The sequence below is a fragment of the Macrotis lagotis genome, chromosome 1, assembly GCF_037893015.1.
Source record: "Macrotis lagotis isolate mMagLag1 chromosome 1, bilby.v1.9.chrom.fasta, whole genome shotgun sequence".
Lineage (NCBI taxonomy): Eukaryota > Metazoa > Chordata > Mammalia > Peramelemorphia > Peramelidae > Macrotis > Macrotis lagotis.
The window spans coordinates 682,950,105-682,966,767 of record NC_133658.1 but is presented as its reverse complement, the minus strand read 5'-3'; the positions used below and the strand labels follow the sequence as shown (position 1 = coordinate 682,966,767).

Here is a 16,663-nt window from a genome sequence, read left to right as displayed (position 1 = left end):
AAGTTGGAGGGATTGGGGAGGAAGGACTTACTGATGCTGCTACGGCATTCTATGACCTCAGACTGTAAGTAGGAACCAATTCCAAATCGGTTTGTAGCAGCTACACGGAACACATATTCATTTCCTTCAATAAGTCTGGTGTACTTAAAAGTTGTTCTAGTCACGGATTCGGAAACTGGTAGCCAGCCTGGACGATGGGCATCTCGCTGTTCTACCACATAACCACTCAGTGGAGCACCACCATCCAATTCAGGTGGCTCCCAGGAAATGGTGACTGAAGTAGCATCAATTTCATCAATTTTGATCGGCCCAGTTGGTGGTCCTGGTTTGTCTGAAAAGGCAAAATAAATTCCATCTCATTTCAAAGTGAAGTTGGATAACTGAATTTTGACAACTTTTAATAGTAGAGAAAAGTAAAAATACTTTTTTTATGTGAACTTACCAAGAATGATAACTTTAATGGTTTCTGAAGTAGTTCCAGTCACATTCTTCAGTTCAAGTGTGTAGTCTCCAGTGTCCTTTATAGTGGTCTCACGGATTGTTAACTTGACTACTTTACTATGGGTTTCAACAGTGATCCGCTCTGATTCTTTCAATTTGGCACCAGAAAAGAACCAGGAGGCAGCTGGAGGTGGCCGACCAGCAATTGGAATAACCAACTCTATGGGTCTGCCAGCTGGGACATGAATAGTCTTTTGAGGCATTGTAGAAAGATCAATTGTCGGCAATACTATGGAGAAAGAAAAGTTTAGACAAATTTAGCAAACCATCCTAAAGCATTCATGTTGATAATATAAAAAATCTTTTATATACTTTTAAATCACATTACACTTTCTAGCACATACCTCGTAGGTCTTGAACAGTTACTGCTGTGACGATCTCTCTTGGTTCTGACACACCTTTCTCATTCTGTGCTCTCACTCTAAATAAGTATTGTTCACCTTCATTGAGTGAAGTAACAGTGTGATCTAAGACTGTGGGTTTCAAGGTTACAACTTTCATCCATCTTTCAGTACCAGCTTTACAGGCCTCAAGAACATATCCAGTAAGCCTGCTACCACCATCATAGAGGGGTTTCTCCCAGGCAAGAGAAACACTGGACTTTGTGACATCCACCACTTCCAGCTTTTGAGGCACCAAGGGAACTTCTGAGACCAGGACAGCATCAGATGTTTCACATGGCTCTCCAATGCCATAAATATTCTCTGGAAGTACTCTGAAGTAGTACATAGTTCCTTCTACAAGTCCAGAAATTCTGTAAAGTGTCTTGCTGCATTTGGTAGTTACTGTTTTGAATGCTCTCATGGCTGCCTCACGCTTCTCAATGATGTAGTTGGTGACTGGTGCCCCACCGTCAATAGTAGGGATCTCCCAAGTAATGGTCACAGAATCTCTTGATACCTCCTTAACTTTCACAGAAGGACATGGACCAGGTGTATCTGAAAATATTAACAGAGGCATATTACTTTTTATTTGCATGATTGGTTGACTGATTTTTTTTTCACAGACAATAACTAGCATTATGGTCTTCCATGATTTTATTTTCCTTTTTTGTTTTTTGTATAAAGAGAATCAGTGGACCAGGTTGTCCTTCTGGATGACCTTAAAAAAAATTCAAAGATCCAATAAATTTAGGAGAAATGCTTACCATACACTTTAACAAGGACTGTTGCTGATTTTTTGCCAGATTGATTTTCTGCTTCAATGGTATATTTTCCAGCATCATATCGGTTAACTTTGTCAACAATAAGCAAAGTATAGCTTTCAGTAGTATCAATAATTGCTCGACTTGCAAGATCAATGCCTTTTTTGCTCCAGGTAATAATAGGAGGTGGCCTTCCTGAAACAGATACCATGAGACGCAGAGAAGCCCCAGCTCTGACAGTAACAGTTTTCTTCAGATCATCAGCAAGTTCAAGATCTGGAATTTCTGGAAGACAAAATACCAAAATGAATTAATTTTTTTTTAGTTTTTGCTAGGCATTGGGGTTAAGTTGCTTGCCCAAAGCCACACAGCTAGGTAATTATTAAATGTCTGAGGCCAGATTTGAACTCAGGTACTCCTGACTCCAGGGCCAGTGCTCTATTCACTGTGCCACCTAGCCACCCCCAAAATAAATTAATTTGCAACCACTGAGAGAACAAATAATTCCATTAAAGAATTAGATTATAAATACCTATTCTTTCTACAGGTTCAATTTCAGCAGTTGATTCACTGTATTCACTTGTGCCATTCACGTTTACAGCAGCAACTCTGAAGCAATATTTCTGCCCAGTTTTAAGGTCTGGGACGGTGAATTCAGAATTTCTCAAAGTAGTATTTGTATGTACTCTATACCAATGATCAGTTCCTGTTTCTTTCATTTCAAGGACATAGCCTATGATGTCAGCACCGCCATCATACATTGGTTTCGTCCATGCCAGGCTAATGCTACGTTTGGTTGTGTCTACAACTCTTGGAGCAGAAGGCGGTCCAGGAGTATCTTTGGAAGAAAAGAGAAGAGGTGTTATATGAACCCTTGGGATTTGTAATTCATGATTTCAGATATCATTGTGCTTCGGTATTTGTGTAGCATGATGAATTTTTATAGCTATCCTTTGGTCACTTTTTGCTTAGTTTGGATGGTTATATGGGTTTTTAATGGCATCTTCATTGCATGAAGATGATGGCATGGTTCTCAAAATCTATATGTGACAATGGAGCACAAGCTCTGGGATGTTGGTCCTGGTTATACTATCTGCATCCCCAAAATCAGCCTAAGTGAAAAAAGGCTCATTGCCAGTTCAGAGTGAGCCTTTTTAGAGATGGATTCTTTGACCTGATAACCGAAAAGAGCAAAAGGAAGAAATTGGCCCTCAGTTTTACATTGTCCCTTTCTATTTCTGTAACTTGAGTGACAAAGTAGCAGAAGGGGGGAAGGGAATGCTTAGAAGAGTACAGTTTTTAGACCATCTATTAACTTAAAAAAATACTGTATTGAAAATAATTTGCTGCCTTCATTTCCTTACTGCCTATTTCAGTAGTTTACTCAAACCACTTCTAGGGTTAGGACACCCACAAATCCCACATATCTTTTCAGTTAGGTTTTTCTTTAGTTGCTTGCCTCATCTGAGGAAAGCATCTATTTATTGCCTTTTACTCTTGTTGAATTTCAGAAATAACTTTCCATGACATTTTTCTATTTTTTTCTTTTCCCCTGATACTTAGCTCTTTAAAGGATTTTTTTCAATTATCAATTTTCTTTTTAGCAAATTAGCAAGTAATTAGCAAATTATTTCTCTCACTATCACCTCTTCTCCATCTTGAAAAACGTAACAAAATAGTTTATCTCAGGGTTCAACTGCTACTTAACCTTCTTACCTCTATAAAGTGAAGGAAGAAAATGGCCTCACTAAGAACAACAATTTTGTTTTTAATCTCAACCACTAGTGTGAAAGTGATTTTGCATTCAATTTTGCATTTAATTAACTGAAGTCTTCAGCTTGCTTAAAGTTCATTAAATAGGGTCCTCTTCCTTTTTTCTTTTCACAATTAAAAATAATTATCATTATAATAATGTATTATTCATTTGCAGGGGGAGCTCCAGAACTTAGTTTTCATTCCTTAATCCATTACTCTTTACTTTATGGCAAGGTTAAACCTGGTTTTCTCATGGAGTGAAAAACAGCAGCTATCCTTATAAATATTATCAATCTTTTGACTTATTAAGTAGCAGAATAATTGAAATTTATAGTTAATTTAAGATGGGCAATATTTAAAGTAGTCCTAAATGAATTGACACTTTTTGGGGGTAAGTATACTTTTTTAGAAGTTCCCTGAAACAGTAAATGCCTTGTTCATTAGGAACTAATATAATAGTTACTTCTTGGAACTTACATGAAGGTTCCTTGCATAAGATGAAGTTGGAAGCTTCACTAGGTTCACTGTTACCAGCAGCATTTACGGCTGTGACCCGGAACTGGTATTCACAGCCTTCCATTAAACCAGTCACTTTGAGTCTGGTGTCGTAAACAGTGTAATCTTTATTGACCCGTGTCCAGCGCAAACTCTTCTTTTCACGTTTGTCTACAAGATAGTTGTTGATCTCATTGCCACCATCAGATTCTGGCTTTTGCCACTGAATGATGACATGTTCTTTGCCGGTACCCATTTCTTCAGGCATACCAGGTGGTGATGGAATAGCTGTTCATAATTTAATGAAAAAGAAAAAATTAGATTTGCATAATATACAGTGCTATTTCCAAGACTGCCTGCCTCCCATCTTACCCTTGAAACCCATTCAACCAACAAGTTCAAAATGATGATCAAATAATTAATACTCACTGAATGAATTTCTAGCAATGATGGGTCCTGATTCAACAGGGACACCTAGACCATATTTGTTGACTGCCCTCACACGGAATATGTATTCATTGTTCTTGATGAGTCTGGTGACCACATGTGATAAGGTTTGACATTCTCCCTCAACAATAACCCAGTTGAGTCTACTTGTTTCACGTCTTTCCACAATGTAGTGAGTTATTTCTGCTCCTCCATCTTCTTGTGGGAGGGTCCAGGCTAGAGTGCATTTCTCCTCTGTTACTCTGCTGATAGTGAATTTTCCACATGGACCAGGAGAATCTGAAAAAAAAGGCCCAGTTACATGCAATGAATAATCAATGAGTCTATTGTATTCCATGTACTGTGCTGGGCACTGGGGTTGTAAAACCAAAACAGATATTTCCTGCCATTGAGGAACTTATATTCTACTGGGAAGAATAATCCACAGTAAAAATTTCCATATAATAAAAGAGTATGCATATTGACTGGTAATACTTACCAAGTACTTTGACCATGACGGACACAGTTTTGGTTCCACTGGCATTCTTCACAGTTAATGTATATTTTCCACTATCGCTTCTATCACAGAATTTGATTACAGCTGTGGCTCGTTTGCTGGTATACTGCAAAGAGACCTTTTCACAGAGATCCAATTCTTTGTCTCCTTTGGTCCAAATAATCTTGGGTTCAGGTTTGCCACCAACTGCTGCATCGAGAACAAGATCAGATCCAGCTCTGATAGTTACAATATCTCCTTGTAGTCTAGCATCCAATTCAGCTTTGGGTGGTGCTGTTAAAAATAAAACAAATCCAAGTAAATATCTGACAACTTGCAACTCAAATTGTGATAACTTAAAGAAGGCACTTGACTTTTTTCTTACAATATTCATCTCTGCAAGTGACAGGACCCGTGGATTCTGACCCTTTACTGATGACACCAGCTGCATTCTTGGCTAATACACGGAATTCATAAGTGTCTCCTTCACTCAAAGCTGTCACAGTGAAGAAATTCTCAGATACTATGGTGTAGTTGCATTTTAGCCAGCGACCATCTCCAACCTCACTGACTGGCTTCCGTTCTACAATGTAGCCTACAACTTTGCTACCTCCATCATAAATTGGTGCAGACCAGCTCAGGGATACTGTAGACCTAGTGACATCTGTTACCTCTGGTCTTCCTGGTGGATCTGGAAAAGGTATGAAAATAAGATTAAACATTGTTCTGTGACTCCTGAAAGAAACAAACAAAAAACCAAGAGCTTCCAATGTGAAACTTACCAACTGGGTTTTGAGCTACTATAGGTCTTGAAGCTTCACTAGCTTTGCTAACACCTGCTGCATTTAGGGCATAAGTTCTGAACTGATATTCCAGACCTTCTACCAAGCCAGTTACTTTGAAGTTGCATTCTAAGCAAGGCACTTTGTTTTCCTTCACCCAAAGAATGGTGTTACGTTCTTTCTTCTCAACCCAGTATCCAATGATTTTGCTGCCACCATCATGATATGGTTCTTCCCAACGGATAGCCATGGCATTTGCAGACACAAAATAGACCTCAGGCCTGGTAGGAGCACTTGGAGGGACTAAAGACAAAATAAAAAAAAAGTTATATTTGGAACTCAGTTCAGGAAAAAAATTCTCATTTTGGGAAATTACATTTATTTTCCTTACCAAATGGATGTTCAGCAACTATTGGTGCTGATTCCAGAGGTTTGCTGACACCAAATCTGTTTTCTGAACTGACACGGAAAGAGTATTCCTTGTATTTTGTGAGGTGGGTTACTTTAATCTGGGTCCGTTTGACACTGGAATTTACAAGCTGCCAAGCTGTTGTCCCAGACTCACGTTTTTCAACTATGTAATTTGTGATGTCAGTGCCACCATCATCTTTAGGTTCAGTCCATGATAGGACACATGACTCCGCTGAGACTGAGGAGACTTCAATTGGGCCAGTAACTGGACCTGGCCTTCCAATGACAATGACAGTGACTGTAAAGGTTTTAACCCCTGCAGTATTCTCCAGGGTCAAATAGTAACGTCCAGAGTCCCCTCTCATGCTCTCTTTAACACTTAGTGTTGTTCTATCTTTTGTTGTCTTGATACTCATTCTATCAGTTTCCTTAAGTCTCATCTCTTCAAGTTTCCATGTTACTTTGGGTGCTGGGCGACCACTGATTGGTATGTCAATGGTAAAAGAGCTTCCGGCTTTGCAAGTTATGATCTGATTAGTAATTCCACTGAGATCTGCAGTTGGTTCAATCTGAGGCTCCTTGATAATGACAGAACAGAAGGCTTCCCGAGGTTCACTATAGCCTGCATCATTCTTGGCCTTTACACGGAATTCATATTCAGTGTTTTCTACAAGGTGTTCCACTGTAAAAGTAAGCTGCTTTGTGTGACCAGCTTCAACCCAGAAATCAGAACCCTTCTGTCTCATTTCAAGAAGGTAACTGGTGATCCGGCTTCCTCCATCATGATCAGGTTTAAGCCAAGCTAATACTGCTGAGGATTTACTTGTATCAACGATATCAAGTCTCTTAGGGGGAGCAGGTTCTTCCGTGGCTACAATTGGTTCTGGCATTTCATATGGTACACCAATGCCATACTCATTTTCTGCAGAAACTCGGAAGTAGTGGGGGACTCCTTCTAAGAGGTCGGTGACCTTGAAGATCTGACGAGTGCATTTTTCACTGACTACTTGCCAACTACGGCGACTTGCTTCTCGTTTCTCTACCACATAATGATGGATTCGGGCACCTCCATCAAGGATGGGTGCATCCCACATTAATGTAACAGATCCTCTGGTTACATCCTTGAAGGTAATAGGACCAGGTGGGCCAGGAGAGTCTAGTACCTTGACAGTGAATGTTATGGATTTACTTCCACTGTTGTTTTCCAAAGAGAAAGTGTATTTACCAGCATCATTTCTATTGCAGTTCTCCACAGTGAGGGTGCTGAAGGAGTCTGTTATATGAATGTCAGCTCGAATACTAAGGTTAGAATCTGGTTTACTCCATACTGCAGTAGGAGTAGGTCGGCCACTGTAGGCAATGAACAGACGAATACTGGCCCCGGCTCTGACAATATGAGTTTGCTTGAAGTTAGCATCGATATCAAGTTCAGGTGCTGATAGTCTGTCAGCTGCTTGAATTGTACCAGATACCTCACAGCTTTCTCCTTTGCCAGCTCCATTGACAGCACTAACTCGGAATTTGTATTCTTCACCTGCTTGCAAATCAGTGACAGTATATCTAGTTTTGACACATGCTTCAGCATTGACCTTATGCCACTCTCCTAAGTCTGCTTTGCACATTTCAATGATATAGCCAATTATTTCCATCCCACCATCAAAAACTGGTTTGGTCCATTCTAAACTTACAGTTGTCTTTGATGTGTCTGTCACTTTGACCACAGTGGGAGCACCTGGTGGGCTCACTGGCTCTCTACATTTAATCAATCTTGAAATGCCACTTGAAGGTCCCACCCCTGCAGCATTTTCAGCCATGACATGGAATTCATATTCATTGCCTTCAGTCAGTCCGGTAACTTTGTGTCTGGTCTCAGTAATTGGGCGCTTGCTAATTACTTTGACCCATCGGGTACTCTTCTTTTCTCGTCTTTCAAGGATGTAGTGCTGGATTTCATTACCACCATCTGATTCTGGTCTGGCCCATGTGAGGGTAATGCTATTGCCAGTTATGTTGCTAGGCTCTGGAGTACCAGGTGCATCTGGAACAGCTATAGAATGAAAAATCAGTTAGACACATCTGCTAGAAAAGTCTGTTTGATGTCTCAGTCTTAAATAAAAAAGAGGAAACTTACTGTATTGGATTTGGGCAACCACTGGGTCAGAATCAAGTGGCCTGCCAACACCAATTTTGTTAACTGCAGAAACACGGAATTGATATTCATTGCCACTGATTAATTTAACTGCAGTGTAACTATGGGCTTCACACTTATCCTCAATGAGTGCCCAAGCAAGCCTGCTGGTTTCTCGTTTTTCAATCATGTAGTGAGTTATAGGAGAACAACCATCATTCAGTGGAGCATCCCACCAGAGTGTCATCTTCTCTCCAGTGATATTAGTGAATCGTATTGGCCCAACTACTTTTCCTGGTGTATCTATAAGGGAAAAAAACAGAGTTAGAGTGACTTTTTGTTTTTACATTTAGAATAAAAATAGGCATTCCAAAATGCAAATTTCACAACAGGAGTTGTAAAATTAAGAACTGTTATAAATACCTTGTACTTTTACAGTAAGGTCTTCTTTTGTGCAGCCTGATATGTTTTTGGCTTCAACAGTGTATACACCACGATGGTCACGATTGGCATCTCTGACAAAGAGACTGGTGGATCCAAGGACATCTGTTATTTCCATATGCATTTTCTTTTCAATCTCTTGTCCATCTTTAAACCAAGTCACCCGAGGTACTGGCCGACCCTTTATCAAAGCCTTGATTCTTAGGCTGTCTCCAGCCTTAATAACAAGGCCATCAAAGTATTCAGGACCAAATTCTACTGTTGGAGGAACTATAAAAGAGAAATGCAAACAAAATTCTCTCCTTTATATGGTTTATTTCATCAAAATATCATTCACTGGAATAGTACTAGATTATAAAATCTGAAAAAAAATAAATCCAACCTAGGTGGTACAACAGTACTCCAGCAGATGTTTTGAAAATAGGGCTAACTAATAGAGTAAAAGGAATCATTTGCATTTTAACAATCTTCCTTCATAACTATCTTGCCATCTGTTTTATAAAAACAAAAATGAAATTTCTCAGGGCAACTGACTGGTGTCGTAAAATTAATTTACATTTTGAAGTTATACAATCTTTATATGTTTCTGGAAATAAATGTGAACTGTTGGTGATGGTGGTGGTATACTTCCATCGCATCAGTCAAATAATAATGGAGGAATTGTTAACTCCATGAAGTCTTCTTTCTTATAAAGTTATTAATATAAAAGATGACTAAAATTGTGCTTAAAAATTCATCTATTCTAGCCTACCTAATAACTATATGAAGAAACAGTTCAATTAACAGGCATATATATTTCAAAAATTTTTTTACATCTACCTATGAGGAAAAAAATCAATTTGCCTTTGAAGATGAGGGGAGATAAGCAGTATCATCTCTATTTCATAGATAAACAGGCTAAAATGATTTATTCTCAGTCACATAACATTAGTAACTAAATCACTTACCATTCTCATCTCTTGTCATAATATAACCTGAAGACTGTGAAGGAGGACTGATAGTCCCAACAGCATTTCTTGCAATTATTCTGAACTCATACCGATCTCCTGGACTAAGTCCTGTGACTGTGTACTGACATTCACTGACATCAGTAAAGTTGCATCGAACCCAACGGTCACTTCCTTGACGTTTCTCAATACTGTAGGCCACAATCTTACTGCCTCCATCACGCAGTGGTGGATTCCACTTAAGTGTGATAGTCTCCCGGGTGACATCAATACTGTCAGGAGTGCCAGGTGGGTCTAAAAAGGTAAAATTATATAAAGAATTATTCTTATAGATAATTATTTATTGGTCATATTAATTGATTTAATTACTATGATAGCAGTCATTTGTATAGGGCTTTATAGTTTGTAAAGAATTTTGCATTTACTGTCTATAAATATAACTCTATGAGGGAGATGCTATTATTCTCTTTAAAGATGAAGAGTTTAAGGGAAGTTAGATGACTTGCTTAGGCTCATATAACTACTAAATGTCTTAAGCCAAATTCAAACACAGATCCCTCCATATCCCAGTTCTAGCCCTACAATCACTCTGCTATGTAGCTGTCACTTCTACATGATTTTAATAAGTGACTGATTTTAATGGTATCAATCTGATTTGTGTATCATTCTTTTTTTTTTTGCCTTTTGATTTTTGCAAGGCCGTGGGGTTAAGTGACTTGCCCAAGGTCACACAGCTAGAGTAAATGTCTGAGGTTGGATTTGAACTCAGGTCCTCCTGACTCCAAGGCCAGTGCTCTATCCACTGTGCCACCTAGCTGCTCCCTTTGTGTATCATTCTTTATTCTTTACTAGGATGGTCCTTCTATAGGTAGATTTAATTAATGGCCATTGAACTTTAAAAGGAATGGATATGAGTTTGTAGATGGAGAGGCAAGGGTTATAAGTATCTAATCAAGCTATTTCTGTTATTAACAAACATAGTTACCAAATGAAAAACAAATGCATAACATTCAGTCACTTACCTACTGGAGACATAGCCAGAGTAAATTTGCTTGGGTCACTAGGTGGGCTTAGGCCAGCAGAATTTTCAGCATACACACGGAACTGGTAATCCAGACCCTCAAGAAGTCCAATAACTCTGTATTCTCTTCCAGAGATGGAAGTTGTGTTAACTTTCTGCCATAGAATGCTATTTCTTTCTTTCTTCTCAACATAAAATCCAGTAATTTCTGAGCCACCATCATATGGTGGTGCATCCCAAGTTATTGACATGCCATCAGAAGTTATATTGTATACAACAGGCTTTCCAGGTGGGCCAGGGACCCTGAACTGATGTTTTGCCACAATAATTGTTGAGACAAGTGGCAGGCTTACTCCATATCGATTTTCTGCTCTAACTCTAAACTGGTATTCAGCATCTTTAACTAAGTTAGGAACTTTAAAAGTCGTCCTAGAAACACTAGAACACACCATCTTCCAGTTAGTTTGTGAAGCTTCCCGTTTCTCAATGCTGTAACAGGTGATTTCTCCTCCTCCATCATCTTCAGGAATATCCCATGACATGATAACACTGTCAGCTTTAATTTCATCAAATCGGATGGGTCCTTTAGGCTTTGATGGAGGGCCAAGTGTAATGATTGTAATAGGAAATGAGTTTCTACACACCGCATTATCCAGAATGATGGCATACTTCCCACCATGCTCTTTTTGCACATTTTTGATGTTCAAAGTTATTTTATTCTCTGTTTTGCTGAAACGGACCTGTTCACTCTCTTTCAGTGGTATACTATCCTTCAGCCAACTGATAGATGGTTTTGGTTTTCCTTTGTAGGGCAATTCAAGGTGTACATTATGACCAATTCTTACACTGATTTGTGCTCCAGGAATTTCTGAAAGGTCAACTTCAGGTGGAATAACAAGTTCTTTCACAGTAATTGGTCCAATCACAACACCATCACTCAGTCCTTTCTCATTCTTTGCAGAAACTCTGAATTCCAGGATTGATTGTTCTTTAAGGTTGTCAATTACAATTTCACATGTTTTACTTATGCCAGCATGTGACCATGTTTGTTCACCTTTACCTTTCCTCTCAACAATATATTCTGTAATGACACTTCCACCATCAAAGTCAGGTTTGGACCAGTTCAAGGTAACAGATGACTTTGTTGAATCTTTCATTGAAAGATCCCGTATGGGAGCTGGCACTTCAGCAGCTTTCATTGGCTCTGTAGTTTCACAGGGCTCTCCTACTCCATTTTCATTTTCTGCAAGGACTCTGAAGAAATATGGAATCTTCTCTGACAAGTCAGTTACTTTAAAGGATGTATGGGAGCATTTGTGTGAAACTATGGACCAGGTCCTTTTGGTAGCATCTCTCTTTTCAATGACATAATTTATTATAGGAGAGCCACCGTCAATGAGAGGAGGCTCCCACAATAGTGTGACAGTGCCCCGGGATACATGTTTCAGTTGTAACTTCTGGCAGGCTGCTGGTGTGTCAAGTACTTTAACACTCACAGATGAAGACTTTGGCTGTCCAACTCCATTTTCTATTGTTAGGACATATTTTCCTGTATCATTTCTTGTAACTTGAGGGATGGTAAGTAATGAAGATGAGTCAGTGTTCTGAATGTTGTATCTGGCATCACTGCCAAGATTCTTTTCTCCTTTTCTCCAAGTGACAGTGGGTGGAGGTCTCCCTTTAAATGGAATCAAGATTTGTACATCTTCACCAGCTTTTGCAATGATGGAAGTTCTAAGAGCCACATCTAAGTCAATCTCTGGTTCCTCTGCAGAAAAACAATGAAAACAAAGGATATTCAATATTCAGAATTTTTAAGGATTAGGAGAAAATTAATTATGATAAAATAATAAATGAGATGTGTGTGTGTGTGTGTGTGTGTGTGTGTGTGTGTGTGTGTGTGATGCGCATGCATCATGGGGACACCAACGAAATATGTAAGCTACCTACCAAGTATGTCTTTAGGTTGTACAGGCTCTGTCATTTCAATAGGTTCTCCTTGTCCAGCACAATTCAGGGCAGATACACGGAAATAGTAATTGATTCCAGGTTTCAGAAGAGATACAACATACTCTGTTGTTCTTATTTCTCCCTTCGTACTGACAATAGTCCATTCGTCACTGTCACCTTCCCTTATCTCCACAATATACCCGGTCACAGGACTGCCTCCATCATAAACAGGTTTACTCCAGCCAAGAGTAATTGAGGATTTTGTTGAATCTACAACTCTCAACTTGGCTGGTTGACCTGGTGGATCTGTAATGAACCAGCATAATGAATTTCAGGATCTCATCACACATTGAGAACCACTTAAAACAAAGAGATAATTTCTGTTTGTATCCTTACCAATAGGATCTGCAGCTTTGTAGAAATCAGATGGTTCAGAGAATGGACCTTGACCGGCTGCATTTACAGCACAGACTCGGAATTGATATTCACTATTTTCAATGAGCCCTGTCACTTTCTGTCTGGTGTCACGGATAGTTTCTTTAAGTACTTTGAACCAACCTAAACTCTTCTTATCACGTTTTTCAAGGAAATAGCCACTTATTTCATTACCACCATCTACAATTGGTCGATTCCAGACAACGGTCATTGAATTCTTGGTAATCTTAGTCACTTCTGGTACACTGGGTGGCCCAGGTGTAACTATTTAAAGAAAAACACCTGTTTTTAGAAACAGTGTAACTAAAACAATCCTATCACTCAACAATTTTTCAGTTTTCCCCAATCATACTAGTTAAGGTTTTTTCCTTCCACACCTTCCCTCCTTCTCTCCTTCCTCCTTATCTCCCTCTTTCCTTCCCTCCCTTCCTCCCTCCCTTCCTCCCTCCCTCCCTCCCTCCCTCCCTCCCTCCCTCCCTTCCTTCCTTCCTTCCTTCCTTCCTTCCTTCCTTCCTTCCTTCCTTCCTTCCTTCCTTCCTTCCATTCTGTTCAAGAATGAGTCATAATAGTTGGAAAGGGAAGGGAAACTAGAAAAGTAAAATATGGGCTACTCATTTATAAAGCCAAGCATTTTATTTCAGTTATCATTTGTCACTGTGTCTTACCAAATGCATTCCTAGCTACAACAGGCTCAGACTCCAGTGGATCGCCAATTCCATACTTATTTACACCTCTGACCCGGAAGATATATTCATTTCCTTTGATGAGTTTTGTAGTGGTAATGATGCACTCTTCCAAATTTTCAGACACCATAGACCACACAACCCGACTTGTTTCACGTTTCTCCACAATATAATGAGTTATTTTGGCACCACCATCATCTCCTGGAGGCCGCCAAAGGAGGGTGATCTTTTCAGCAGTGACAGTCTTGAATTCAATTGGTCCAGTTGGAGGCCCTGGTTTGTCTATTAATCAAAAAGACATATACATATATGTAAGGTTTTAAAAGGTATATAGCCCAGTTTATATTTACTCATATATAGGAAGGTAGTGAATGACAGAAGTTGGTATTCAGTTCCTACCTAGTATCTGCACTCTGATGCTGGCTGATACAGAGCCCATAGCGTTCCTTAGTTTTAATTCATAGTGTCCACTATTGATCCGACTGGCATCTTTGATGAGAATAGATGCAAGATCTGTTGTATTTTCAACAGATAATAGTGCATTTGTTTGTAACTCTTTATCATCTTTGTACCATTCAATGGTAGGTTCAGGTTTGCCAGAGATTCCAGCTCTGAGCTTCACAGATGTTCCAGCTCTATATTTGACAACTTCTGTATATTCTAAAGGCAAATCAATTACAGGTCCTCCTGAAAAACAAATAGATAAGGAAAAAATATATACATAAGAACTTGAATATACACATGCAGATACATCACTTTAACAAATTTAAAGGCAAAATTCTTACCATAAGTATCAATGCATGTAATGGGACCTACAACTTCAGAGGGATTGCTAATGGAGCCAACTGCATTCTTAGCAAAAACACGGAATTCATACTGAGAATTCTGAGTTAAACCAGATACAACAAACTGAGTCTCAATAACATTGGTGAAGCTGGCCTTGGTCCACCTGCCATCTGGAAGATCACGTTTCTCAACAATGTAGCCTGTTATCTTGCTTCCACCATCAAAAGATGGTTTCTGCCACAAAAGGCTGACAGAGGTCTTTGAAATATCTGTGACACGAACATTTCTTGGAGGTTCTATGGAAATCAACACAAGAAGATTAGTTTCACTTGTACCCTAGATATGCAATACAGGAATATTTCCAAAGGATAAATCTTCCAGGCAGACTAATTTGCAAATACTTACCACAGGCATCAATGGCAAGAACTGGATCAGAAGGATGACTTGCTTTTCCAATGCCAGCAGCATTTTCTGCATATACCCTGAATTCATAAATAAGTCCAGCACTGATTGTACTGACTTTGAAGTGAGTTGTACGAATGATCATTTTATTAGCCTTCTGCCATAAAATACTGTTTCTATCCTTCATTTCGAGATGGTACCCAATGACTGCACTACCTCCATTGGATACTGGCTCATGCCATCCAACAGTGATGCTCTCCTGGGTGACATTTGTGATCCATGGTGTAGAAGGTGGTCCAGGTGTTGCTAAGTGGATGGAAAAATTTCAAGGGTTAATAATAAAACTTTTTAAACATTTGGGCTAAAATAAATTGTAGGAATCTAGGAAACATATAAAGTTGTAATAACTTACTATATGGGAGCTGGACAGTCACACATGCTGAGTCTATGTGGTCACTGATGCCAAAGCGATTTTCAGCTTTGATGCGGAACTGATATTCCTCTCCAGTTGTCAGTTTCATGACTTTCATCATGCTTCTTGCCACCGTTGCAGACACTTCAGTCCATGCTGCTGTGCTTGTTTCTCTCTTAAGGACAATATAGTTGGTCACATGACTTCCACCGTCATACTTTGGAGGCTGCCACTTGAGAATCACACTATCTTCAGTTACATCACTGATAACAACAGGGCCTGATGGAGGACCAGGTCTGTCCAGTACGATAATGTTGATAAAAGCTTTTGTTGTTCCACTGGCATTGGAAGCAGTGATCTCATACCTTCCAGAATCAGCAGCAACACTTTCCTTGAGATTAATGGTGAGATTTTCAGCTGTAATTTCAGTATTAAATCTCATGGTTGCTTTTATTGGGGCACCATCTCTGGATAATGTCACTTTAGGAAGTGGTTTTCCAGAAATTGGAATGTCAACCTTAAGGTTGGAACCTGCCCTCACATAGACAGTATTACTTGGAAAGTTAGTCATATCAACATCAGGTGGTTCTGAAAAATAAAATTTGATAAGACCAAATGAAAAATTAGTTGTGAAAATGAAGTTAAATCCATATAGAAACTTTCAAAGTTTGGTTTAACATTATTGGGCTTACCTAGTTGGTCTTTAACAAGGACAGGGAGTAGAAGTTCTCTTGGATCACTTATACCAGCTTGGTTTTCAGCAAACACTCTGAAGAAGTATTCAGAGTTTTCTCTCAGATTGAAAACTGTGTGATGAGTGGTCTTTACAACTGCACATTTAACCCAGTTCTTCTGTCCTTTTTCTAAAGCTTCAACAATATAGTGTGCAATTCTGCTTCCACCATCATGTTCTGGTTTGAGCCATATCAGTGAAACACTATCTTTAGAAACACTAGCCACTCCAAGTTTTTCAGGTGGGCTTGGTTTTTCTAAGAAAGAAAAAAAAAATAAAAGAAACTCAAAACTAAAGCTTAATTTTCTCCTTAAGTTTATTTCAAGGCTATTACTTGAATAGAGTAACATTTATTAATCACATGCTAGACATGGAGAAAGGAAAACTTGAGCTTTAATTAGACTCTATTTTTACTTACTACATTAATTATAATTCATCATATCTCTCTGAGCCTCAAATTTCTCATCTGATAAATGAGGATAATAATACCTATAGTATTTACCTCACAGATTAATGAGGCCCAAATGAGGTCTTGTAAATAAAATGCTTTGAAAATTGTAGGCAACTCCATAGTTGTCAGTTATTATCATCATCGTCACTATTTGAATATGACTAGTTTGGTTCCAGCCAACTAAGGATAACTACAAATATCTAATTGTACTTAGACATGGCCACTTTCTTTTTTCTTTTGGCAAGGCAATGGAGTTAAGTGACT

At 39.0% G+C, this 16,663-nt stretch overlaps 1 protein-coding gene across 1 annotated transcript in view; it reads right to left on the bottom strand.

Annotated features, from left to right (window-relative positions):
- The window catches only part of TTN (titin), a 408,614-nt gene that overhangs the window by 15,239 nt on the left and 376,712 nt on the right, over positions 1-16,663 (bottom strand). The window contains exons 293-315 of the mRNA XM_074212758.1: positions 15,908-16,204; positions 15,216-15,803; positions 14,807-15,109; positions 14,401-14,697; positions 14,015-14,302; positions 13,598-13,897; positions 12,894-13,196; positions 12,498-12,803; positions 10,549-12,315; positions 9,527-9,820; positions 8,562-8,849; positions 8,142-8,441; positions 5,991-8,057; positions 5,600-5,902; positions 5,203-5,508; positions 4,821-5,111; positions 4,325-4,621; positions 3,878-4,183; positions 2,178-2,483; positions 1,649-1,930; positions 846-1,439; positions 443-730; positions 32-331 (exon numbers count right to left, since the gene is read on the bottom strand). Coding sequence (XP_074068859.1) covers positions 32-331; positions 443-730; positions 846-1,439; positions 1,649-1,930; positions 2,178-2,483; positions 3,878-4,183; positions 4,325-4,621; positions 4,821-5,111; positions 5,203-5,508; positions 5,600-5,902; positions 5,991-8,057; positions 8,142-8,441; positions 8,562-8,849; positions 9,527-9,820; positions 10,549-12,315; positions 12,498-12,803; positions 12,894-13,196; positions 13,598-13,897; positions 14,015-14,302; positions 14,401-14,697; positions 14,807-15,109; positions 15,216-15,803; positions 15,908-16,204 — 10,671 coding nt within the window. The remainder of the gene's footprint in view (positions 1-31; positions 332-442; positions 731-845; positions 1,440-1,648; positions 1,931-2,177; positions 2,484-3,877; positions 4,184-4,324; positions 4,622-4,820; positions 5,112-5,202; positions 5,509-5,599; positions 5,903-5,990; positions 8,058-8,141; positions 8,442-8,561; positions 8,850-9,526; positions 9,821-10,548; positions 12,316-12,497; positions 12,804-12,893; positions 13,197-13,597; positions 13,898-14,014; positions 14,303-14,400; positions 14,698-14,806; positions 15,110-15,215; positions 15,804-15,907; positions 16,205-16,663) is intronic.